The sequence below is a fragment of the Acanthaster planci genome, linkage group LG01, assembly GCF_054643075.1.
Source record: "Acanthaster planci isolate LZ-2023a linkage group LG01, COTS_SCS, whole genome shotgun sequence".
Classification (NCBI taxonomy): domain Eukaryota; kingdom Metazoa; phylum Echinodermata; class Asteroidea; order Valvatida; family Acanthasteridae; genus Acanthaster; species Acanthaster planci.
Window position 1 is genome coordinate 5342653 of NC_141777.1, and position 27064 is coordinate 5369716.

The 27064-nt window shown below is 41.2% G+C and overlaps 1 protein-coding gene across 1 annotated transcript in view; it reads right to left on the bottom strand.

Annotated features, from left to right (window-relative positions):
• The window catches only part of LOC147800280 (uncharacterized), a 70960-nt gene that overhangs the window by 9072 nt on the left and 34824 nt on the right, over nt 1-27064 (bottom strand). Inside the window, exons 23-49 of the mRNA XM_087141785.1 lie at nt 26733-26972; nt 25858-26046; nt 25152-25355; nt 24113-24361; nt 23596-23847; nt 22318-22518; nt 20622-21251; nt 20022-20183; nt 19119-19280; nt 18542-18703; nt 16910-17119; nt 15648-15789; nt 14641-15194; nt 13911-14138; nt 13205-13358; nt 11956-12485; nt 11004-11197; nt 10357-10501; nt 8532-8652; nt 8090-8223; nt 7368-7590; nt 5522-5727; nt 4971-5162; nt 4618-4848; nt 3559-3729; nt 3256-3462; nt 43-209 (exon numbers count right to left, since the gene is read on the bottom strand). Of these exons, the coding sequence (XP_086997911.1) occupies nt 43-209; nt 3256-3462; nt 3559-3729; nt 4618-4848; nt 4971-5162; nt 5522-5727; nt 7368-7590; nt 8090-8223; nt 8532-8652; nt 10357-10501; nt 11004-11197; nt 11956-12485; nt 13205-13358; nt 13911-14138; nt 14641-15194; nt 15648-15789; nt 16910-17119; nt 18542-18703; nt 19119-19280; nt 20022-20183; nt 20622-21251; nt 22318-22518; nt 23596-23847; nt 24113-24361; nt 25152-25355; nt 25858-26046; nt 26733-26972 (6260 nt within the window). The remainder of the gene's footprint in view (nt 1-42; nt 210-3255; nt 3463-3558; nt 3730-4617; nt 4849-4970; nt 5163-5521; nt 5728-7367; nt 7591-8089; nt 8224-8531; nt 8653-10356; nt 10502-11003; nt 11198-11955; nt 12486-13204; nt 13359-13910; nt 14139-14640; nt 15195-15647; nt 15790-16909; nt 17120-18541; nt 18704-19118; nt 19281-20021; nt 20184-20621; nt 21252-22317; nt 22519-23595; nt 23848-24112; nt 24362-25151; nt 25356-25857; nt 26047-26732; nt 26973-27064) is intronic.

A 27064-nucleotide genomic window follows, 5' to 3' on the forward strand; every position in this document is an offset into this window, starting at 1 on the left:
TAACAGTATCGCACGACAATATTTGACTGACTCTGTACTCACCAGAATGGTCGCACTGCAAGTTTGTGTCACCATACAAGACTGCTGTGTGATGGCTGAGCTTTCTGCTATGCTTTCCTTGATGTTCTCCAAAGTGCTTGATGACTCGCAGTCACTTGTTGGCAATCTGAAGACGATAAACTGACTTCTTCCAGCGTCTGCTACACATTCTACAGATTATGTAAGACACGCCAAAAGTTTATGTATCCATGTTTCAGAAGTTATACTCAGATGTGCCACATCACTGACTCAACGAGCGTTTATAGAAGGAATAAGGCTAGACATAACTTTTCAAACTTTGGTTTTATCTGGCAATAAACTCATCATCAAAATGAAATTAAGTCGGCATGAAATTCAGATCTTTCTGAGCTAAGCTGAGCTAAGCCTTAAAAACACTGCAGCATTTAAGGATGAAAATTTTTATTCCTTTTAATCCCAACTTTTCCCCAACTTTACTGTAACTAACATTTTCATGGTATTTTCAGCACACTCAGGACAATTAGTCCATGAAATGACCCTCAGTAATGTCCTTTGTGTTACCCTCCACAAAAATCTTGTTACATCACCAACTGTTGCCATCACTGGTAATCTGTTAGGTGTTGAGAAATCCACAAAAAGGCCTTGAACTTAATGCTCTTTGCCAGTGGTTGACAGCTACATGCAGACTATCCGGTTATGGTAACAAAGAAACATAATGGTTCATTTGCTAAAATGTCCTCCCATCGCATCATTCGATTTAGAAATGTCAAATATATCAATGAAAATGAATTAAGGCGGGATCTGAATAATGTTCCTTGGAATAACTTAGATTCTGTAATCTTAGATTCTATGAACGTCTCCTTCTCTGGAGCAAGATGTATACTGATGTTGTTGATAAGCATGCTCCTTTTATGTCTAAACGAGTAAAGCTTCTTCAACAACCACCATGGTGGAGTGACGTTAATCAATCAGCAATGCATACAGAGACAAACTCCTACAGCGTCTTAGTTGAACCTGTGATACGCTGTCACTTGCTTACCTGGATTTTACGATACCATTGATGAGTGATAAATTTGTCTTTGACCAATTTTGTAAAATGTCCAACTCTAAATCTACTGGTTTAGATGGTATTTGTATTAAAATATTAAAGCTTAATGCAGATATAATTGCCCCTCAGATTGCAAGGATATGTAACTTTACCACTGGCATTGTTCCTGATGTGTGGAAGAAAGCTATAGTTGTGCCAATATTCAAAAATTGAGACACAAGTGACATGGGAAATTATCGACCAATCTCCGTTCTACCTGTGCTATCTAAGATCTTGGAGCGACATGTTCACAATCACTATTATTCCTATCTTATTAACCACAAATTTCTCCTGGATCAACAACCAGGTCTTAGGAAAAATCACTCCTGCCAAACTGTACTTACAAAATTCTCAAACTATTTTTCTGAAAATATGGATAAGGGCAAGCTTTGTGGGTTAGTGCTAATACCGGTAGATCTACGCAAAGTATTTGATCTGGAGGATCATGACCTTCTCCTTCATAAAGTAGAGATCTATGTGTGCGAAGAAATCACTAAAACCTGGTTTAAATCTTACTTAGATAACCGAACTCAGTGTGTAACATATGATGGTCATTTATCATCACCATTGCCTGTCACACGAGCAGTGCCACAGGTATCGATCTTAGGCCTATTGATGTTTATCTTATACATGAATGATATTATCCTAGAGATCTAAGGTACCGAAATGGAAATGTATGCTGATGATTTGACTTTGCATACAAGTGATAGAGATGTAGAAGCAATCAATATTAGTTTGTCAAACCAAATGCATCCTATTGCATCCTATTAACATGAACACAACTGAAAGTATGTTAATTGGATCTTGTAAAAAGATCTCCCGTGCATTTGATCAGTTTGCAATTGGAGGGCCCAGTCATGATATAACTCTTGTGAAATCACACAAGCTTCTTGGTGTTCATTTTGATAGCTGCCTTTCATGGGAGACTCATGTTAAATATGTGTGTTCGAAGCTTAGAAGGCATCTTCACATATTAAATAAAATCAAATACCTCCTTCCCTTGAAAGCTAGAAAAGATTATTACAGAGGGCCAGTGGAACCACTTATTAGCTATGGATGTATTGTCTGGGGTAACTGTCGAAAAAAATTATTACTTAAAATCCATGTAATGATGAAGCGATATGCCAGAGGTATACTAAATGTTAAGGATGTCAGGCAAAGCTGTACAGTCCAACTTTTGAAGAACTTGGCTGATTACCTATTGATATTCGAATTGAGTATTTTGAGACTCTGCAAATGTTCAATATTGTCTACGGTACTGCCCCTTCATATTTAAAGAACTTGTTTACACTGGTGAACAGGGTTCATGCTTATCAAACAAGAAACAACTGGGGAAAGAGAGATCACAGATCATTCAGCTACAGGAATGCTACAATTTGGAACAAGCTGCGTGGGGAGTTTAAGGCCATTACAAATGTTGAAACATTCAAGCAGAGGCTACTCCAGTGGCTAAAACAAACCCTATACAAGTGTGATTCTTTTGCCATTGACCGCAATTTTTAGATGGACACACCTGTTCTGATGCATATGTATTTTGAATCTTGAATATATTCCTGAGGTTGGTTTTCCTGGAGTGTTGACTTCAGGATTTGTTAGAGCTGGAGGAGGGGGAGGGAGTTCCACATTCCCTTGGTTCTTATATCACCTTTAATTTTTATTTGTTTTTAATTTTATGGTCCTTTTATATTACACTGTGATACATGTTATAATGTTTTATAGTCCATGTATATTAGAATATTTCTATAATTAATGTGCTGTATGTTTTGATATTGCATAATTCAGTTGCATATTATTTTTAACTTGTTTAATATTGTTAGATGGCCCATTGAAAATTATCTGTTTTTAGATGACATGGTTACCATCTGTAATTATAATAATTATTATTTTTATTATTATTATCATGTCCAGGACCAAAGACCACCAATAATTGTTCTCAAGTTGCGACCAGTCAATTCATAAAACTCAAAAGGCCATATGCTCTGCCCAAAAATAATAATTTCATCTTGGTTAAAAGGCTTTTAATGTCTTCATTACAGCAATCCAATCCATATTTGTCCCCAAAACTACAATTTTTAAAGCTACACAACTGAGATCAATTGTGATGCAATAATTTGTTATTCTTTTGAAGAACACTTTGAAACTCTACGTACCGACACACTGAGGAAATCTTGCATATGGATTGTTTTCAGACTGATGATTCCAGGCAAAATTGGTGCTGGGACCACAACGGTAGACATCCACAATGTCTCTGTCAAAAGTGTAGCCTTCACGGCAGGAAATTTTGCAGAAGTTTTCCCCATCTGCTGTCCTGTTGCAATCCAGCTCCCCTCTGTAAGGTTTACGTAAGGTGATACAAGCTGGGAAGAGAACAAGATTGTTTATTTCTTACGCTGTTTAGGCTAAATACCAACTGTGCCATATGTGGCTATACGACATTGATGGGGTCTGCCTACCTGGGCATTTGGCAGTACTGCATTCTTGTGTTTGATAGGCATCTCCTGGGCATAGTTGTCCCCCGTTGACGGGCCGGGGGTTGTCACAAGAGCGTGAGCGGTGCTGTTCTCCACCTCCGCAGGTCTTGGTGCAGGTGCTAAATGGCTGCCATGGACCCCAGCTCCCATCCACTGGAAGGCAGGAAAAATGTCAAAGATATGTATGCATTATGCTCCCTTCCCCAAATACAATACTGAAAATTCATCAAAGTCTTGCATAACTTACTCAGTTTTCCTACTGGAAAATAATACGAGCACTTTTTGAATGGGCAAAGACGATGCTAGTCTGGTGGTCAAAAAAACATTTGGAGGTTGTAATCAAAATCGCACCTCCTGTTGCACGTGACCAGTTGTACTGTGTTTGTATCTAGCTAGACAAAGAAAAAGAATCGCCTCCACCATTTTCACTTTGCCGACATCTTGTTAAGATAGCCCAAGCATGCGATAAGCATGCATGATCAAAGTCTTGTCCCTGACCACAAACTTTGCCACAACAAAAGTTCAGCTATGGGCAAGTTCAAGGGATGACTATATTCGACTGTAGTTCAACTAACACTGCCGGGACCATGGATGGTTTGAATTATTTAGACGACCATTTGGGACCAGGCCCAGGGGTACGGTTGCACCACTATCAACAGCTGATATCATTTTTCATTGCGGAGCGAACCATTCACATGAAAATAAGTGTATGAGATTTCGGTGACTATATATGCTGTGAGAATCACAGCCAACGGTAAAATTTGAGTAAAGATGAGATTAGGGTCAGAGACTAGGGTCATTCAAGTGTAACTGAATTGCACATGCGAACTTTTAAAAAGCAATTGACTACTGGTCGAACTATGTTCACACCCAAACTTACCCTACGTTAAGTTTGATCAGTACTTATCAGTGAGCCACTGGTTGAGTTTTTTCCTGGTACCGGTATATATTTTCTTAAACGGTTATAATGGCTATTCAACCACTAATTGATAAATGATTCACACTTGGCCTGAAGTGTATAGTGGCCACTGATGATCTTACCAGTTTCCAGTTCACAATGTGTGCCGTTGTATCCCTCTGGGCATATGCAAGTGAATGCGAAGTTTTCACTGTAACAGGTTCCACTGTTCAGACACGAATCTTGAAGGCAGTAGTCTGTTGTTGTCTGGCATCGGACTCCCTCTAATCCCTCTGGGCAATGACACACAGACATCCCAAGTTGGTCCTCGCATGTACCCGCCTCACATGGGTTGGAGGTACACTCATCAAAATCTGTCCAATGTAATTGGTTGAGAAAGAGTGAGACTTCATGAAATAAGCCAAGACTGCATGCTCTTTACATAATTGTAAAAATTTGCACCAAACAGAAAACCGTGGACTGTCATTGCACTCACCATCGCACTCAGAGGGCACCCTCAATGTCTGTGTAATGACAGGGCTTGGGATAATCATTATTTCACTCCAGGCAAACACATCAGCAGGGTACGATGGTCTGCATGCTGTAATGTCTGGCACCTCAGCTTCACTCCATGCATTGCTCCATATGTTGATCCCACTCAACACAAGCTCAGACAATCCATCTGGATCTAAATATGATGTAACAATTAGTAGCTCTGAACAGGAAATGTATTGTGCTCAGTTAATTGTAATGAACGATGAGAGACCGGATGCAACTCAGACAAGGGTAGATCCAGAATTATATCTTCATGGGGCAGGGACCCCCAACATTTGGCAATTACTGTAACCTATGACCTTCCCCAGTGGTGAGGCTAATTATGCTTTAGAAGCTTTAATGGAAGAAAATCAATACAGTCCCAACAAATCCCTTTTACCTCATTATGTTAACTTGACAAAAGTGTACCTTTTGGAAGGCAACTTTCATCAGTACCCCTTCTCCCCCCGGATCCACCAGTAAACTTCATACTATGTTTTGCAATGCACAAACCATTCCAGCGGGCTGCAGGACCTAGTGTGAGCACGAGTCCCGGAGGCATTGTCACCGTGGAGTTCTCCAAACTGCCATGAGACACCAATGACTGATCAATGTACATCCTCCAATCCTGGCTGCCATCCACCACATGCCATGTCAGCAGCACACTGTGCCAACGCCCGTCGCAGAGGTTGGGCGAACCTCCAATAGTTGTTTCATAACTATTGCGATTCAACACATGAACACTGGCAGTATTACTTTGTAAATTCATTGTGTGCATACAAGCTATAAATGTGATTGGTTATTCACAGTCAATCATTAATATTAGTTATCACAAGAGTGTAAGAGGAACGCCGAATAATGTAATGCACGTTTGTGCCCTGTGTACCACGAGACAGAGAACGAATTTATCTTCAGGCAAATTTGACGGGCAGTAAAGATGTTAGCGAGGCCTATAAGTGCAAACACACAACCTTTGAATTTACAGTAAATTTTGCAGTTGTGCATTTTGCTTTTAACATAAAATAGTGCCACACGTTGAGTTATAATAGCACATTTTGCAGTTGTGCATTTTGCTTTAAGAATAAAATAGTGCCATGCGTTGAGTTATAATAGCACATTACACAGGGTTTGACATGGACTACTTGTATGCAACACGGTTATTTGTCATACCTCTGTCTTGGATACTGTCCGTTTATTGGCCCAGAACGATCACATGACAGGGTGACATATTTGCATATGACACTCACCATGAGACATCTCATTCTACCTACAGTGCTTGCATGCGTGTGCCTACACGCATGAAACAGGAGAGCTTTGGGAAGTTCAAGAATGAACATTTGTGGTCCTTTGGTCAGTTTTGCATGGTACCCATTATACGTTTTGTGCATAGGCTACCAGGGAATTTGATCAATGATTGTACTCGTTCCCGTCCCCACAGTGATAAGTTAATGTGGGGACTACTAACCAGACTGTATAAATGTACTCACTGGTACCCGCACTAGTTTCACATTAGCGTTTACGCAATTAATGAAAGGGAGGGGACAGTGCATTTGCAAACGATATCGTTTATGTATGTTATTGTACAGTTTTATAGTTGTCTTCTGAAATTCAGAGCTTTTCTTTGGATAAATTCCCTAAGACAGAGGTTTGACAAAACAATTGTTTACCACTACTGTGATGTGGGACATGACGTTTTGAACACCCTATGGCGCACTGTTTGTTGCTATGGATTGACCAATCAGAATTGAGAATTAAAGTTTGCCCGAAGATAATACTGAATAGAGGCTTTCCATGGTCGTTATCTTGCAGGGCAGTTATTTTATTCCATAGGGAAACTTCCTTTGTGCATACCCTGTGGATCAAAAGTACTGGCCTGCAAGATGGCAGCCATGCAAACCCTCTACACAGGACTACAGAGTACACAGTTGGGTGGGGGGTCCGCCGTGGTTGAAAACTGTGTACAAATTCAACTGGAGCTCCATTAAAACTTGTTTTTGAGTGTGAATACTTAGCAGCTGCGCTAATGTACGGGTATGCTTTTCAACAAACAAAAATCAAGGTTCACATGCCACGTCTGTAAGTTTCTTTCTGAATCCCCGATCCTGTAGTTCTAGAGTAAATTGAAGAGCCTCTCGTTAGATTCAGCATGGTTCTATCATGACATTCAAACAAAATGATCTAATAAAGTTTAAGTATTCTCTGCTTGGCCAAAATTGAAGGGAAAACAATCTATGCACCAACAAATGAAGTGATGAATGTTCATTGTACCAAAAAGTAATCTGTTGTGTCAAGTTTTGTCTTTTGCATCAAGCTTTATCCTAAGCATCAACTCGTGTCCACTGCACAAGCACAGACTCACCCCAGGATGCTCAGAGTAAGTTCACTGGGATTGCTCAACTTGACAACTGTCCCACTGGGAGCAGACAACTCTAAAAGGATGAAATCACTGTGGCAACCCTGGGATCTGACCCACAGTGAGGCTGAGAGAGCCTCAAGGTCATGAGAGTTCAAGCCTGAAGTTTGGATGAGATCAGCTCTGGTGGACTGGCCAGAAAACTGGAGATCAACATCACTTGGTAACTCTGTGCAAAAAATGGGGAATTTTGAGTAACCTGTAATTCTTCAGCAGTACTGTGCTGCGAGACAAAAATTGGTTTTCTACTCTTAAGTTCTAAATGACTGATTCAAACTTGATGCGGTCCACGTACTCAAAACTCATTTTCTGGCATCGAAAGTATTCCACAAGGGGAATCTATGAACAAATAAATCACTCACATTGGAAGAATTAAGTTGCAGAGAAAAGGAGGAATAGAAAAGACCTTCAAATGAAATTCAACCAGCAACATTTTTGAATCCTGGAAACAGATTCTACAAGGATTGAAAATACCTTTTATCACATTCTAAATGTTTAAAACTGCACCTTAAGTGTTAGGCTGTGGAAATTTTCAGCTTCCGCAGTGCACAAATTAATGATGCTAGCACACTCTCTTGATTCACCACATCTCCTCCATTTACTTTACAGTACATACTCATAATCTGAAAAGTGTTTTTCTTAGGGGTTAAACAGCATATCAAAATTACCAAAACTGCAGTGGTCTCCCGTGAATCCTGGTTGGCAGACACACCGGTAACCATCAATTTGATCTACACATGATGCCTCATGCAGACACGGATGGCTGCTACACTCATCAATTTCCAGCTCACACAACTCACCACTGAAAAACGTACAGTACAGGTATTTGATTATTTACAGCATAAACTGAAGGAAGAAAAAAAACTGATGTTGAGAGGGTTTTCGTTGTTTTCACACTCTCAGAATATACCCAAACTCCAAACATACAAAGTTACATTATTTCAACCTAGGGAAATGCCCATCTGATGTATATCATTTAATGAAACACTTTGGAACATATTGGTCAAGCTTTAGACCATTACCATTTGGACCCCCTCCAGGAAAAATCTTTTAAAGGTTCAGAAACAAGCTTAGTTCAGTGTAAGTACTTGCAAAGCCTTCTGAACACACCTGTAGCCAGCAGGGCAGGTACACATAAAACTGCCTGGCACTGCGGAGCACGTAGCCCCATTACTGCAAGGGACATCCACACAAAGATCCACCTGGATCTCACACAGTGGCCCTGCAAACCCTGAAAATTGGTTCCAAACATATTATCATGTTATGATGTTTTCAACGCATAACCGTGACGTACATGAACATGAAAAGTTCCAAAAAGTGGACAGCTGTACAGATACTTGGTCAACACTAAGTTTCTATCTAAGGATTTAGTAGGGAAGCACAACTCATTGTTAAAGGGTAACTGCAATGAAATTTTCTTAGACACAAGTTCTTTTGTATCTTTGTACTCTCCCTCAATGTAGGAAACTCCATACACTCCATTCTGTTAAATGCATCAAAAAATGCTCTTATTTAAGCACTTAAAATTATCCATGCTTTCCTTGACAATGGAGGGCGCTGTTGCTGCAATGTCATCCAGGAAGGCATAGGTTTTTCTGTTTAAATTGGGAACCCAAAATTTACTTACTGAAAGCATTTTTGGGATAGGACTGATGCTTACTTGTTGCTAAGCACATAAACAACAATGATCAGCAAAGAAGGGAAAATTTAGTCTAGCAGAATCTACAAAAATGCAGGACTGACATTTTGTGTACAAACCAATTTAACATTTAGGCTTTCTATCTGGCATGACATCACACTTTTGCTCATGAATATGGAACATTCATTAGCATAAAAAAACAAAAAAAGCAGTAAAATACTGTAGTGCCGGCGGGTCCGGCCGGTGGGGGCGCCAGCTCGGACCCGCATGGAGCTAGCTGGCGTCCCCCGCTGGTATGCGAATGGCCTGCGGTTTTCCCGCCTCGCGCCTGCGCAGTACGAGTCCCTGCCGAGAGCTCATGTCTAGAGCTTTTTGGATTGTCACAGTGTTGTACGTTAGAGAAATAAAACAAAGGTTTCTTAGCCAGAACGGCGATTTGTGGCTGGCTGTGTGTGTCTGTATTAGCGTCAGAACCATATCAGTAGGACACGCTACAATACCCTTGAAATAGTGAAACAAATGTAAAACAAAATATAAGGTTAACAGAGACACAAAGATGCATTTTGAAAGTCTGTATTAAAACAAAGTGAGTGCAGCTACCCTTTAATCAATGGATGATAAAACAAATTAAAGAAAAAAATGTGCAGCTACGAAGTCACCAAAAACTCTGATTCATTGATGACTGTGAAAAGATTAATAAACTGGACAGGTTTATCACCCCCAGCATCATCAACAATGACGAATAAACTCTATTTTAATTAATTTTTAAATTATTGAGTGCTAACTTTACAATGATGCTAACAGTGCAATGTGGCATGGGGCAGTATTATGCAGAGAGAGAGACAGACTTCCAAGTTTACAGCATTTCCATTCACTCTGGGGGTGGATATTGAAACCACATGAAAAAAGTGTATTCACTTCCCACAGGTCATAAATGCACAGGTTACAAAGACCGCTCCCCAGCTGTAACAACTCAATCCAGTAAAAGCTCTTGATCTTACAAGAGAACTTCATGTAACCTCTTGCCTGCCGTCACCACCACTGAAAATATATGTGGCACCATGCCTAGCAAACTTGTGTGTGTCCACAAACGCATCTGACCCAGTGGCTTCTGGCTTATGATACGTCAGCACTGTAGAACTGCAACTTCAGTCTTATGAGATTGTCACTTCATCTACAAGGTACAACTGCACACAATTGGTCCTCAGTGATAAACTGTACAAAGTAAACAGCTTCTCAAACGGGCGTATAATACAGGTAATGAACGTTTGACACACCGTAGCCTGCAGTCTTTACCTGCTGGACACTGACAGGAAAATGCAGCTTCTTCATCCACACAGGTAGCTTCATTTTGACAGGGGTCAGAATTGCACTCATCGATTGGATCCCCACAGTACTGCCCTCCATAGCCAGGTGGACACTGGCACTCGAAGTTAGCCACCTGAAATGATAAAGAAATAGTCACGGCCAGAATCCACTTCGCGGGCTGGGAGTGGAAACAGCAGAGAAGTGAGTTCTGTGCTGTGGGAAGTCGGTTTTTCAGTGAATTTTAGCTGGCTTGAATGCAGGATTAGATTACCCAACAGGCAAAGGAGGCACCGAGCCTGAAGCCTACAAAAGATTTCGCAACCTGCAAAAGTGATTTTTCTTAATTACTGCCAGTGGTCCACTTACTGGATATATATTATCCACTAACACTGTCACAACTGCATTTTGACAACATTAAAAGGTGTAACATTTGTCTTTCAGAAGCATACCAGGCCTGCTGCAGGCTTTATCAGAGCTACTGGAATTCAATGCCGGTGCATTATTAAACCGTGCTGATGCCTACCGCCTGTTAAACACTTTTATCAAGCCCTGCTTGAAGGATGTTTAAATGTCATGAACAACAGCAGTAACTTTTACAGCCCCCTTCAAGTTAAATCTACGTGCACCCTTTTTACGTTATCAATACAAGTTCCTCCATGCTGACACTGGACGTTGAGTACTTGACACTCATTGATGTCCTTCTCACAGTTGACTCCACTGTAGCCTGGTGAGCAGTGACAGGCGTAGGAATTGAGCTGATCCTCACACTCACCACCATGCAGACAGGGTGACGAGTCACACTCATCTGTGTCTTCCTCACAAAACTCGCCTGAAAATAAAATTTCCCCTGGTCATTGAGTTCCGTAGAAGGGAGTTGCCGAATTTTACTGCTAGATATTTGTCTCACAAAGTGCATCTGGAAAAGACAGTTTAACGGTATCTTTTTGGGGAAGAGGCAGGAACAGTTTCCTTTGAATGAAATCTCTCACATTTCTTCTTTTCTCCCTGAATTGGATGCAACTCCATCACTGGCTAATTTACCTTAGTTAAACACGAAAGACTAAAACACAGCAGCTTAAATGAGAACTTGTTTATACATCCTTCATCATTCAAATACTATGGGTATGACAGCAAAAAAGTTCTGCCATTGCCTATCTCAGGAGGATAAATATCATGGAAGGTAAAGAGTGTTTATCTGACTGAAAATCAAAATACACCCCACAAATTTCAGCATGCATATTTGCTTTTGCCAAAATGGATTTCTGTTTTGAGCTCCATGTTGTGGTGTGCTAGAAGAGTCATCATATTTACATGTACTTATACAATGCACATGCTAGATAGAGATGTTACACAGATGGGCATATGTACAGGCACACAGCTTGTGGCTGTGGTCGGGACAGAAAGTATGGTTTGAGTGTTTCTCAGGTGTTCAAGTGACATTTTATGAAAAGTCAACTGAACATGAGTCCAGTCCAATGTCCAAAAGACTCGAGTTCAATCAAGCAAGACAGGTAATTGTGTGAAAGGTATCTGTGAAAGATATGTCCAGTCAGATTTCTGGAGAAAAATAAATCCAACTAAGCCTACCTGTGTACCCCTCAGCACACACACATCTGAAACCTGTTATCTCATCTTGGCATGTTCCTTCATTAAAACAGGGTTGCTCTTGACAACTATGAACTTCACGTTCACATCTGTCCCCGCTCCGACCATTGACACAGTTGCACACAAAGCGACCAACAAAATCTAAGCATGTTCCACCATACAAGCAGGGAAGGCTTGCGCACTCGTCAATTTCATGCTCGCAGTTGATTCCATTGTAACCCTCGTCGCAGATGCAAGTGTAGCTGTTGATGTGATCTACGCAGGCTGAGGCATGCGTGCAGGCAAATAACAAGCACTCGTCGATGTCCACCTCACAGTTATGGCCCACAAAGCCCCGCAAGCATGAACACCTGTAGCCTGGAGGGTCATTGTAACATACACCTTGGTGTTGGCAAGGCTGACTTGTGCAATAGTCGATCGGCTCCTCGCAGTGGGCACCGGTGAAGCCAACTGAGCAGACGCAAGTGTAGTCATCGATGCCATCAATACATGTACCGCTATTCTGGCATGCACTGTACGTGGAAAAAGGTTAGAGCTGCATTTGTAAATTGTGAAAGAAAGTAGATGTTAATGACTTTAACTTTTAAAAGTGAAACCAAGAGCCAATTGGAATTGCCAACCTACTGACCTGCGACTGGGCCAACTGATTTAATCCAAAAAGCCATGAACAGTCCACTAATCAATGGCGCATACGGATTTCAGAAAAAAAACACAACGTTTTTTCGGGGGGGGGGGAATGGGGAACATACTCAAAGAAAATCTTTAATGCAACATAAATTTAGCAATGTCAGCATTCCATTTATTATTGACCCCCATCTTGATGATTTAACATTAGTCAAAAATAAAACGGAGGGGGGGAGTGAGAGGGATGGGCGCATCACCCATCCCCAACCCTGATCCATCACTACAAATGCAATTGTGCGACTCAAACTGGCACCTACTCATAATGTGTATTTACAAAGTGCATATATCCCAAAGTAAACTCATTAAAGAACTGTGTCACCATTGTGCTTTACGAAAAACGTGACTTTACCCCCATGGACATTCCTCTCAAAAATTAAATGTGAACTTACATTTAAGTCCCAAACGAAAATTTGCAGAGGAACAGTGTCTAACTTTGGCTAGAAAATAAAATGCGGAAGAGGTTGTGACAGGTAAAGAATCTTTTTTTGGGGAAGGGGCATGCAAGCAACTGAATTTCAAATGCAGTTACGGAAAGATTTCTGCTTACTCTCGGAGACAGTCATCAATGTTAATATGGCAAAATGCCCCAGTGAAGCCGTCCTGACATTCGCAGATGTATCTGTTGATGTGATCTGAACATTGTCCTCCATGCTGGCAAGGTCTGGAAGCACACTCATCAATGTTGATCTCACAGTTCACACCTGGAAAACAAATTGAACATATAAAATACTTGTCATAATACACATCTTCATCTGAAAATAGGCCTCTGAAGCATCGCTATGGGCCTCGAGCTGGAACCAGAGAGGGCACTATTGGTTGGAACTGAACTTTGCTGGTTCTCAAATGACGGAGAAATTAATGCATTCATCACAGTCACTTCAGCTACGAACAAATTGAACAGTCCTGACCAACATGGTTCTTTCCAAACAACGAGGGGGTGCTTCTGCTCACGGCAGATACACTGGCTACAGTTCACTCCTACAATATGCATTTGATGAAGTCATTGTACACATGTGTTTCCTACATGGGGCTTCCTTCTGCGACACTGCAATACGCAATATGGACATATTAACAGTGTACAAAGAAACGATATTATTCAACAAGTGATAGAAACAAATTATAGTTGATACGTGTATTTCCACCACCTCCGGAGTACACATTCAATAAAAACATTCCAAGAAAAACAGTCATGCTTAAAAAATAAATGTTTTTGCAGCCAGGGTACTGTACATTTATCTTCACTGGATCCATACCTGTAAACCCAGTGGAACATTGGCACCGGTACCCGACACCTGTGTTATTGCATGTTGCTCCATGCATGCAGGGAGAAGGATCACAATAGTCAATGTAATCCTCACAGTGGGTACCAGTTAGACCTGGTCCACACATACAGATGTAGCCATTGTCATCATCTTCACAGGTGTTATTGTCTCCACAGGGACTAGACAAACACTCGTCGATGTCAGTAGAGCATGTCTCTCCTATTTTCAAAAATTTATTGACAACCAACTACATTTCAGTATGACTATATATAAACTATTCTCTTGGGGAGCAGAGGTTGGAAAATAGGTTTTGCATAATGTGAGGTTGTTGTACATGTCAGTGAAAAATCACACACTTCCTGCTTCACAAGGGCTCAGATGTCTCTATACAACTGAAGTTCATGTTATGAGCAAAACATTTATATCATTTCAATGATATAAAATAATGCTCAATAACAATATTTAATTTATTCATTTATAAAGCACAAATTTCATATAGATATGTTCAAATGCGCTATACAATGAAGACATTATGTTTGGAACAATGAATACATTTAAATGTGGAGGAGGACCGGAGGACCGGAGCGGGAATCGAACCTCGTCCCCAGGGTTGGAAGGTGAGGATAAGAACTACCATGCCAACCTGACTCCCTCACAAAGTTTACTGTACATCTTTTCAACAATAGTCAAGCATGAGCATTAAAATTATCTCAGCACTAACCCTCAAAGCCTGGAGGACATTCACAGATAAATGTATTGAGCTCATTTTGAATGCAAGCGCCTCCATTAGAACACGGCCCTGAGGCACACTCATCGTAATCTTTCTCACAGTGAAGGCCCGAGTATCCAGCCACACACTGACAGGTGTACGAGTCTGAGTCGTCTTCATTTACAACACAAGTGGCACCATTTCGGCAGGGGGCGTCATGGCAAGGAGTCTTCAGGGCATTGCAGAGGTCACCGGCTCTGTCCGGAGGGCAAACACAGCGAAAGGTGGACCCCAGGTTCATACACGTCGAGCCATTGTGGCATGGCAATTCAGCACACCAGTCCACACCGTTCTCGCAGTGGATGCCATTGTAACCTGCTGTACAGACACAGTTGTAACCATTGGGAACATCTTGGCATGTAGCTCCATTGAAGCATGGACTGCTAGAACATTCGTTGATGTCAAGGCTGCAGTTGGTACCGATGTATCCTGGCGCACAGTCACACTGGTACTCAATACCAGAGCTTTGACAAACTGCATTATTTTGACAGGGGCTAGGAGAACAGCTGGATGCAAGAAAAAAATACATACAACTTTCCATCAACTGTACAAGAGAAATCGGTATTGACTACTCTGAAATATTCGGAGGGCTAACTCACTTTGCTGAATTGGCTGATCCAGCTTTTGAGATCACAAAAAATGAAATCTCTTCCGACGACTTTAACTGAATTTCACACTTGGTGTTTTGTACAAAGCACAGGTATGTAGCAAAACCTTGAATGATCAAAACCTCTAAAATGGAAGAACTGTGGGCTTCAGATCCTAAAACCAGGAAAACTCCAGAAACAACACCACTGCCAGAATCCCACACGTAACCTTCATTAATTCGACAGGCTTGGCGTAGTACAGATTTTGATACTTGTTACGCTCTAGTTTACTATGGAAACCTGGTGTTTGACATATGATTTCAGTGAATATGTCCTGTTTAATTCCCACCCATCGCAGGTTTCAATTCTCACCTGTTGATCTCTAGTTCACAGTGGACTCCATGGTAGCTTGACGTGCATTGGCAGCGATATCCATTGATGTTGTCTTGGCACATGCCTCCATGCTGGCATGGTGACGATGCACACTCATCACTATTTATCTCACAAAATTCTCCTGCAAATTCATTGTTATAACAGCCCATTTGTAAAGTAGTCCCTCTAAAATGTTAGCGATACAGCCAAAAATGTCAAATTCCCTCATTCTGTTCAATACATCAATGAGAATTAATTGCCATGTGGTGGAAGCCTGTGCAAAATGACACATACGGTCCAAATAAAAATTGGAAAAAAATGAATGAATTTTGATTCACATGACTGGCTCAGGAAACTAATGACAAGTATGAACTTGAGTAGCTATATACCAGCATAAACAGGACCATCTCAGCCCTTTGATAACTGTACAGCTTCATGCTCCCACTCTGTGCAAAGGCTCAACCCACGTGAGTACCCGTTTACTTCGGGGTGGACAGAGGCAAAACAAACGAACAAACTACCCCAACAAACACCCCAACAAACAAACAAACACCCCAATACCCCACCCAACAAACAAACAAACAACCCAACAACCCCCAACAAAAAACAAACAAACAAACAAACAAACAAACAAACACCCCAACACCCCAACAAACATCCCAACAAACAAACAAACAAACACCCCAACAAACAAACAAACAAACAAACAAACAAACAAACTTTCTTACACATGGGAGCAGCCATCCCTAGGCTAGAATCAAACCACCACTCAGCAAATGTGAGTTCTGTTCACCAGACATGAAGTATGAGATGGGGCACACGGTAATGTTGTACTTGGTCGGGTTGAATGGCTAAACTGACCCAAGACATTCTAAACAAAATCCACCCTAAAAATTGATCTGAACCCCAAATCTAATCCGAATAGTCCAATAATTTGTCCACTTCTTTGCCTGAACTCATCTGCTCTGCATGACTTCTTTCGGAAGAACAATCTTCAGAACTCCAAAAGGACTATATCTGCATCTTTTAAATGTTGCATATAACTCACGCATGCAAGGATAAATACTTCATTTCAGTTGTTCCCAAGAAGGCTTAACCTGACCTGAAAACTGCAAACCAAGCACTGAAACAGGCCAGGCTCAGCTGAAATGGTTGATAAACTGACCGGACCCAAAGTCGGTTTCCAATCAGGTTTGCACAACTTAAGTAGACAAAGTGAACTAACCCCTGAAGATCATGACCAAATACTGTTACTAACAAACCTTCATATCCGTCACTACAAAGGCATTCATAGCTAGTGCTGCCATCCACACATGTCGCATTATTGGCACACTGGTGACTCCCACAGAAGTCAATATCCTCCTCACAATGGACACCTCGATAGCCTGGTAGACAGTCACACCGGTAGCCATCAACCAGATCCACACAGGTAGCCTGGTGCTTACAAGGCGAGCTGCCACACTCATTAATGTCTATAATAGGTGAATTCCAGTTAAAAAGTTCACCCTCTTACATATTGATTTCATGAAAGCTTAAAAAGATGGCCCAACTGAACTGTCAACCAGACCATAAGGAATAATTTCAAGACAATTTTGAAGTCAGGAAGATAAGAAAAACTTTTGTCACTGATAAGCCTTGGACGGGAACAATGGTCATTACAGCCTGTGAGACCACAGAGAGAAAAATTATGTTTACCACTATTAACCACTTGCTACAAGGGAACCCTGTTTCGAGCACCATGGGTTTATATGCAGAGCCGGGGTGCCCAAAATGGGACAAACGAGCTGGTCCCTATAACATAAGACAGTACTTGGAACAAATGACCTGCTGCTGGGAATTGCCATCATTTTTTGGCTTGCATTTTTCAAAGGTAATCCGTCACTATTTTTAAACAGTACACCACTGTTTTGGGCATAGCGCGCCAGTGGGTTAACACCGCAGACAAAAGTGCTCCAGGGCCCCATTGATGAGTGACACAGCACCGCAGCATGCTAATCCAGCCACATTTGAAAGGTTGCCACTCGCATTCCTTGGGGACAAAGAAAATTATGCAACACCTCACAATTCTGGGCTCTCTACAGGGCGGCAGACCTGGCTGAAATATTCAGGAGTCAATGAAGGTTACATGTCGGCCTAGAGTAGTTACCAAAGAGTCATTCATGTGGGTGTAAATGTCCATTAAATGAAATGATGAATTTTTGAAGAATTTTGAAGCAGAAAATCTTGAACATCGCCTGTATGTGTGCACTGCATTTTCAAAAGAATGTGGTTAATGTGGTTAACAATCGTCATATGATCAGCATGTGTTGATACACACAGCTTGTGTGGACATGCTTGTGAAATACATAATCTGGCCCTCAACTGCCCAACCCACACAAATGTTTTGCTTCTCAACAAAATTTAAATTTGTAGGGTCTCTGCTTTTGGCGGGCTGCTGTCAAAATTGCAATGAAAGCAACAATTTGACTATTTGAATGATAGGAAGACAATACGGACAATTCACAATAGTGCGCCCCCAAGAGTCTGCAATACGTTGGCCAATCATGATGTGTGAAATCTGTCGACCCTTTCCAAATGCACATTGGGTCGACATATTTCACGTGCTGTGACTGGCCAATGCATTGCAGATTCTTGGGGGTGACTATATTGTGAATCGCCCATATGGTAAAGTGTGAAAATGAGGAAGCACTAAGGTACCAAGGTGACTACACCATGGCATGATATACTACTTGGTTAATTTCAATTGTTTTTACAATGACAGCTAAGCGTATCTTGCTGACAGCTGCAATACCAATATTCACGGTATGACAGAATAATGTGTTACCAATACAGCAGGCCATGGAAATTGAACTGTAGACAATACTCAGAGAGTACGTTGAACCCACAGTTTATACCTTTGCAGTCGTCCTGAGAGATGGACCCATGGTTCAGGGTGGTAGAGTTGCCGGGGCACAGTATGCAATGGCGTTGCTGGCTCAGGGGTTGATAGGTGCGGCGCTCACATGGTCTGCAGGGAGCCAATCCCGTGTCTGACACACTTCCGGGGCGGCAAATTTCTGACCCAAAAGGAATTCAGATAGCATGTTAAAAAAATCGTTTCCTCCCTTCTTGAAATGAATCTAATTCAAGGGTGAGACTAGAAGAAAATGAAATATCCACAAAGTAATCATCAGCAGTTTTGAGTGCCCCACATGAGCGCAGGGTCTATCATTTGTTGGACTAAAGGTACCCCTTAAAATACCCATCAACTTCTATACATTAAAATGCCTTAATGGTAAACTAAGGATTTTTCCAGATGTTAAAAAGATTGTCTGAAAAATCCTGACAAATCCCCCTCCTGCAAATTACAAAACATGAGGATTTTTGAGACTTGCCTTTAATTCACACAATTCTTTTCCTCATAGTTTCATTAATGTCAAAGTTTACAAATGCAAATTAATTTCTCCAGGAAACAGAATGCTTTCATCATACCCAGACACTGGTTGCGAGACTGTGCACCATAGTCCTGTGTTGTTGTGCCGTTGGGACAGGTGACACATGACATCTGACCAAGCAGTGGTTGATACTCTCCCAGCATGCATTTGGAGCAAGGAACAATGCCATTGGATGAGACACTACCAGCCGGGCATTCCTCTGATTGAAATCCAATCAAAAACACAAGTTTGACAATTTTTAACGTCACTGTTGTGACCTGAGATACGAAAACAGCACTACCTAAATGAAAAACTATGCCTAGCTTGCCACCAAAAGTAAGCTTTAAGTCAGACTTTGGCATCCTGGATGATGCAGAATAAGAGCTTTCCAGTGGTATAGAACTGGAGATACACGTATCAATTGTAACCTGAAGCTAATTGATCGAGAAACTGGCATTTAAAAATACCTCGATGTGTTGAAGTCAAAGATCGGTCAGCTTTTTAAACAGGACGAAAACAGGTTTTAAGATGCTTGATAGAGCAAAAATAATCAGCGTATTAAAGTTGGACAGAACGACAGAATGAGTTTCATCTGTAGACAAAACATTAACCATCCTTGCAAATTTGGCTTAGCCACACTGTACCGAAAAATGACAATTTCCGACTTCAAGCTCATTTTGTCACAGGTGACGTATATGATCACATTCATGGAAAATTTTAGTGTTCTATTCCAGCTCTCAATGCAATTTCAAATGATTCCTACTCACCAAAATATTGAATTTACACGAGCTAAAACGAATCCTACATTCACACTCCACTGTAATCCACCTTTAACAATCTATTGCACCACGTCTGACAATATCTAATGAAAATTGACAACTTGACATAAAGAAAACCTTCTGTGAAAAGCAACAAAATAAAAACCCATTTATAACGACCAATTTCAAGCAACTTTGTTCACCTTCACACCATGTTTCATTGTTAGCACCCTCAACAGCTGTTGTGGTTCCAGGGGGGCACAGATCGCAAGCAAACTGTGCCTGCTCGGTCTGATAGTACCCTCTGGGACAGAAACTGCACTCGTTGGTTGAGTTGTTGTAAAAATAGCCTGTGCTGCAAGCACCTGGCAAGTGACAGAAAATTGAGCCGTATCAATGAATGGTGACATCACAACCAAAAAATTTACAGTCTAACGAGGGGGACTCCATCCTGGAACAGAAAAGACTGATCCGGCATCCAGAATTTACTGTGCAGGCCCTTGCATCCAGGTTGCACTGTGCTCAGTACCTCTACAAACAGTAAGGTATTGTTTGGCAAAAGGCATGAGAAAAATCTTAAGTAAAAGCCTTAAAATGGCAAAACATCTTTGGATATGAACTGCATTTCTGACATCCATTTAAGCATTACACACATACAGGAAGCCGAAGTCAGAGGTTTCCAAGGGCAGCGTCTTGTGTCTTTTCAAAAAAATCTGACTAGATGCTTTATTCCTTAACTCTGTTTGCTCCTTTCTGTTCTGGGGAGAATGTCATGCATAATTTGTTTTTGTGCATACACTTACTGCACACGTAGTCATCATTGTTGGCAACATATCCTGGTCCACATAAGAGCTCAGCGTAACCGTAAGTCATGGAATCATCTTGCAAGACTGTGGTAAGCCCGGGCACTTCAAGGGCCGGCACTGTTCCATCTTCCAAATCTGAGATGAAACCTTCTGCCACCTTTATCATGACATCTTCTGTGTCCACTACTGCATCAAAGCTTGTTTTGTTTTCAGCACGGTGGACAAGAGCGCTGAACTCAAAATTGATAACGGTCTCCCACCGAGTTGTCTCCCTTGGCTGTCGTCTTGCTGAGCTTTCCTCCTGCTTGTTAAACCGAGATCTCATTTTATTCCACTTTGGGGATTCTCGTTCAGCCCTCAGTGGGTTTCTTTTCAATCGGATGCCATACATTTCCTGACCGACATCCAGGCTTCTCTTACGGCGTCTGCGGCTACTTGTGCCACACGTGACTTTCACATTGACAACAGTACACTGATCTGCGGTGTCGCATGCATCCTGAAAATTTGAGTTCTGTAGGAGGGTAATGAAAGCTGCAGCAATGCTGTCCCTGGTTTCTTGACTGGTACAATTTCCAGTGAAATACATCAGCTCGAAAGGGAGGTTAGCACGGCGGGGACGTCTGGTTTCTGATAAAGAATGTTGAACCCAAAATACCCTAAATTTAAATAATGTGGTCAGACACTGGAAAAGATTCAGGGTTCAGATGTTAGTTAATGCCTTACCACCTGAATATTTAAATTACTGCTTGGCAAATGTATGCGTTGCGCAAAGAATTCGTCTTAAGTCTGTCACAAGCAATATACAATACATTACATGACAGTTTAAACTGAATAGTTGCGCCTGACATTTTAGTCCTTGCAAAATTTTATTCAAACCAATGTGTCAGGCCCTCCAAATTATGTTGATTTGTGTATTTTCTGTCACTGTAGCCAGGAAGCAATTTACAGCAGATTTTCCATTTACATCTTTTAGCTGTTTTTTTTCACTTTTAATTTAACGAATCTCTACAGTTTTTATTCAATGCATGGCCAAATATTGGCACATGCAAATATGAAACTAAAGATGATTCATTACAGCTGGAGCGTATTTTGTGGTCATAACCAAAACCTGCTTCAGTTTTTTTCAGTGCTTGTGTGCTTAAGTGATAAGTTTTGACCTTTAACTCTGTCCTTGTTTATGGTGTTAGAGGCATACTGGAGTTCATGCACATTGCAATTCATCCCAGGCAAACAGCAAGCAGATGCTCTCTGTCAAGAGATCAAGCTTCCTTGATGGCTCACGAGGTTCAAATTATAATGGAAACTAGATCAACGTTCAAATCATGGAAATTGTTGGAGAAATCTGTAAGGCACGAAAATATGCATTTTTGTGTTTGCTTTAATCCATGGTCAGCTAAACAAAAAACCTTGGCTGAAGTTGGATTTGAGTTTCAACACACATGAACAGAGTCCAACCAATCAAAAGTTCAAATTCTGCGACCGTCTTCTTTCTTTATCTGACTGAAAGTCTGCCACAGAATTTGTTTCACTTCATGTTCCCAAAACTTTTAGTCAAACGTCACAAGAATCTTGTAAAATTTGCCTCATCTGAAACAAACACAAATGTGGCAAACTGTACCTTGTAGTTGCATAAAAATACCATTAAACTTAGGTGACACCACTAAATTACGTGAAGGGAATTTCTAATTTTCACCTGAACAATCTGGCACAAAGCCATGAGGAGTCCACAAGCCAGACAAGCCGCACACATACTGACTGGGTGGTTTCTGGCTGCTACTTAGTCGGGGAATGTCGTAGTCTTCCTGGCAAAACATGGTGCAGAAATGCCCATAGTCCCATTGGTCACAGGCTAATCCGCCATTGTCAGGAATATTCAGACTCGGACAGTCTACGGCTGTGGTAAATGCAAGTGACACAGGGTTCACTTGAAGTTATTTACATATTATACATACTCATGACCAAATGCTCTATCACCATCAGACAGGATACAAATTCATCACAAAAGTAAAAATGTCCACTCCCAAAGTCCTGCCACACCAAAGCTTTATCCAAGACCCACAAACTGACACTTGGTGGTACTTCTGTGCACTCATATCACACAAAATTTGTGACTACTGTCAAAATTGTTTGAATACTCATTCTGGTCTCCTGATGAAAATGTTTAGGGTTTCCACTTATTTCCATAGTTCAAGACTCTTTAAAAGGCTTGTGACTCAAAAGTGGCTCTGGTGACTTGGGACTCATCCTCACAGAGAAGGTCACACTGACAGACAGACAGAAGTGCATAATTTTGATTTTCACAAACTGTAACTGAGCACTGCATTGCATGCAATCAGTACATTTTTGTTTCACACAATGAAACTCTTCTGAATTTCTTGAGTAAAAAGGTTTCTGAATATAGTTTTATCTAATCCAATGAACTGGATGGAGTAAAGTCATGTAAAATGTTCAATGGCATTTTACTCTAAAACGAATATCCACCAAAGGCTTGTGTGTCAATTGGTGAAATCAAAATTGTTCATTAGTTTTCATGAAGTCTTTCGACATGAGTCCTTGCTCTCAGTTTGGGCAAATGGTGACAATTTATAAACTCCCAGCTAGTTTGTTTCCCAGTCAACCTTGCTCGTGCCGCAGTCAGGCTATTACAAAGCTGACCGGTTGTTAAAAAATGTACAACAGAGAAATACTTCAAGAAATCTGAGTATGTCAGCTTGTCTTCTTTGGGGGAATATCATCCATTTGCAAATTTTACATGGTTTTTAGGCAGGAAAAAACCTTGGTCCAGTCTGCATTGATTTAGGGTGTAAAGATATGTACAAATACTCTTGTTACAAGCCTACATTTCCAACCCAACCAGCAAATATCTGAAATTGATAATCATCTCATGAATTGAATGATCATCAAAAATAAAAGTGATTTAAAAGATTTGGCTGTGGGTCAGCACAGAATGGGACCCGGAGTTTACACTTACGTCGGATGTCCACAAGGAATTCACATATTGCAGTCTTGCCGTTACCAGTGTCGGTGGCCGTGTACACCACCGCGTGTGTCCCCCAGGGGAAGGTGGCTGTGTTTCCTGAGCCCCTGTTGTTGCTGACTTCCAGCTCATCTCCCGACGGGTCTTCAAAGACTGGTTCCTCCCAAGTCACCTCCGTTAGCTTTGATCGGGTGGTGATGTTGTAGCCGTGTGTAGGGCAAAAGACAAGATATGGCTCCCTCTCATCTAAAGTGTACAACAATTCTTGAAATACTGTAAACCATTGTCTCACCTTAAAAGTGATGGGTACAATGCCAAAAAGCTGAGAAAGTAAGACTTTTGGAGGGTCTGATTTTATATATCTTCAGAATTTCGAGCATGAAAATCTAAGAAAATGAATGATATGTAATTGTCAGACAATTTAAGAAATGATAAATTTTTGGTAAAAATACTAAAATTTGTGGGTGAGAGGTTGTGAAGCACACTTCCCCAGTCCCGAAACTTAACTCACCAAAGATTTGCACAAGAAAAACACAGGTTGCAGAATTGTTAGCTGCATCGGTGAACATGTAAACCACCTGCGTAGACTCGTTAAAGATGTATGGCGAATCTATGTCTACTGGTGATGTCCTTAAAGTCAGGTTACTAGATGGGTCATTGTCCCGTGCCATAGGAATGTCAAAGGTCACAGAAACTCCTCCCGCATCTTCTAAGGAGGCTCGGATGTCACTGGGACAGATGACAACAGGAGCAATTTGATCTATGGGGAAAAATGACAAAAAGGATGACAAAGCAGGTGCCTGTAACTCTGAACATTAGCATAACATTTGGCTCTCTGCGACCATGCAAAAGGTCTACAGAACTTGGAGCAGTGCATGTAGACCCTAGTTTGCATGTGTACAGTGTGGTATATGAACAGCCAACTTTCACCTGAATGTGCACAAATATTTCTCTGCATATAAGCTCATGGAGGTGCCCAGCAGTTATGGCACTGAGTATAAATCATATTGATCCTTTTGTCACTGTCTAGGGAGAACTTGCGCAGAGGGTTCAAAGTTCAATGAACCTACAAAAAATCCAATCTGTAAAGCTTTACTTATTGATGAGCACATTGAAACTTTAGTGTGACGGCACTGACCATTACATCTTGCTTCTACTTTACGATTGGTATGTAAGTTCAAATCCATGCCCTATAATACCGCACAGCATACCAATGTCCCTATCATGGGCACTGCTAGACCGTTTTAAATGGGGGGGTTGCCATCCTGAAATCTGCAGATGGACAATTGGCAAATTTCACAAGTGTAATTAATGGGGGGTTCATATTCCTCCTCTAGCAACGTCTGTGGTCCTTGATATGGATTTACAGCGCTTGTACAATTTAAACTGCAGACACTCATTCACTGCTTAAAAACCACATCACCTATCTACTGGCTGGAAACATTCCACTTTGTTAAAAGTTTATTTTTCTGAGTCAACTCAGCATGATTGTAGTTTGAAGATGAATAGGTATGTTTGTTTTTGTGAAAAAGATTTTAGGTAGAGCACACCTTCGCAATTTGACGGCAGGTCGCTGACACCACCTTCCCACAATCCTTCACTGTTACAAGACTTTAATGACACACCCCCGACAAGGGTGAAATCATTCAAACAGAAGAAGTTGCACTGGTCACCGGCAGGTGGGTTGCCCTTGATGCAGACCGGCGGACTGACTTGCACTGTGTCTGGGAGAGACAGAGTCTCGCAAGTGATCACTACAGGGGGTAAATAAAAGGGGGTTTTCAGTTGGAAGTTGGCAGAGAAACATTGCTCGTCAGTGGATATATTTAATGCAATTGACAGAGCAACTGGGACCATGTTAAACCGAAAGTTTCTACTGTAATGAAAACACTGGACCTTGGACCCCAAGCTTGTATTACAGAGGTTTTTCACATGACATAACATGATGGGCAAAGGCATCTCGGGAAGCGTACTATGTCCATTAAGGCATGTGCATTTTTGAACCTGCCTATTTCTATTGGCAATTTCATATCAAATTTTAGAATGTTAAGAGACTTCTTAGGTGGGTGTGTTTCCGTGCACATCAGTGTAAAGTGAACACTGACAGTCAAAAAGTCTCATGACTGAAAATCCTCCATCAAGCAGCAAGCACGAGTTTCCCAACGTCTAGGAATGAGCATGCGTAATGGATCTGCCTATTAACATATTCAACCAAGACTGATTGAGGGAACTTTATGTTCAGCGTTTGTTTCTCACATTCACAGCTTGGTGTGCCGCCCTGTTGCCAATATGTGATGTTGCCGTTGAATTCACAGATGGCCTCACTGGATCCAACCAAGCGGTAGCCGCTAATGCATTCCCAGTGGCAAACACTGCCGTACACGCTGTGACACTCATCCACAAACTCCCCGAAGAAAGGTGGGGAGAGGGCAGAACATTTGCGCTCTGTGGCAATTAGGTTGGAGAAAAAACAAATGATGAATGAGGATCACAGAGTGTATGAAGATGGAAAGTACGGCTAGCATTCAACAACCACATACAAACAACAATATTTTTCAGTAACGTAACACCAGTTGATGTTTTTTACATACTTTTTAGGGATTATTACTTTGACTACACGTTTGTTATATAACAGAGATGCCACTAGCTTATGCCAAAAAAATCGGAAAATTGCACGGTGTCTGTTTTATACGTATTGATGCATGGGTTTGCATGCATGTACAAAACGTGCATCTTCATCATGCAGTCACCTATAAAAACAAAAAAGTTCTTTCGTGATCATCGCTGGTCGATCACAGTCATGAGTTGCAGCCTACATGTAGACCAGCCTGCTGTTTTTTACTCAAAAAGATACATACATGACGAAAGCTTTCCGCCCGATTGGAAGTACACATGTACAAGTATGCGATTAAAATCGGAAAAGTGGCATCTCTGATATAATAATGAGTTTATTTACAGTAAGCATAGCTTATATATTGATATCTGCAAAACTAACGAAGCAGTTGAGTTTTGCTTAGCTACTGGAGAGCTTGTAAGCATTTTTGAAAGGAAGGGTGTGAAGCTTTGTTGCACCAACAATAAAAAACTGCAGCCGATACATAAATATTTAACAACTATGCAACATCACTCACCATTCACTTCCACGATGAAACTACATGTTGCCGAGTTAAGGGCCACGTCCACTGCAACACACGATATGCTGTGTTTGCCAGTTTCAAACCAACCAGACCCAGGACTGCAGGTCACTGTAGGTGGGGTGTTGTCATTGTCAATGGCGGCAACGGACAGGTTGACTTGTGCCGAAGTGGAACCCTTTTCGACGTACACCATCATGATGGCAGGACAACTGGTAAAATGAGGACTTTGGTGGTCTGTAAAGGGAAAGATAAAAATATGACCCCTTAGAAAATAATTCATACCAAAAGTGTTTGTTGAATATAGAATGACCACAATGATTTAACAA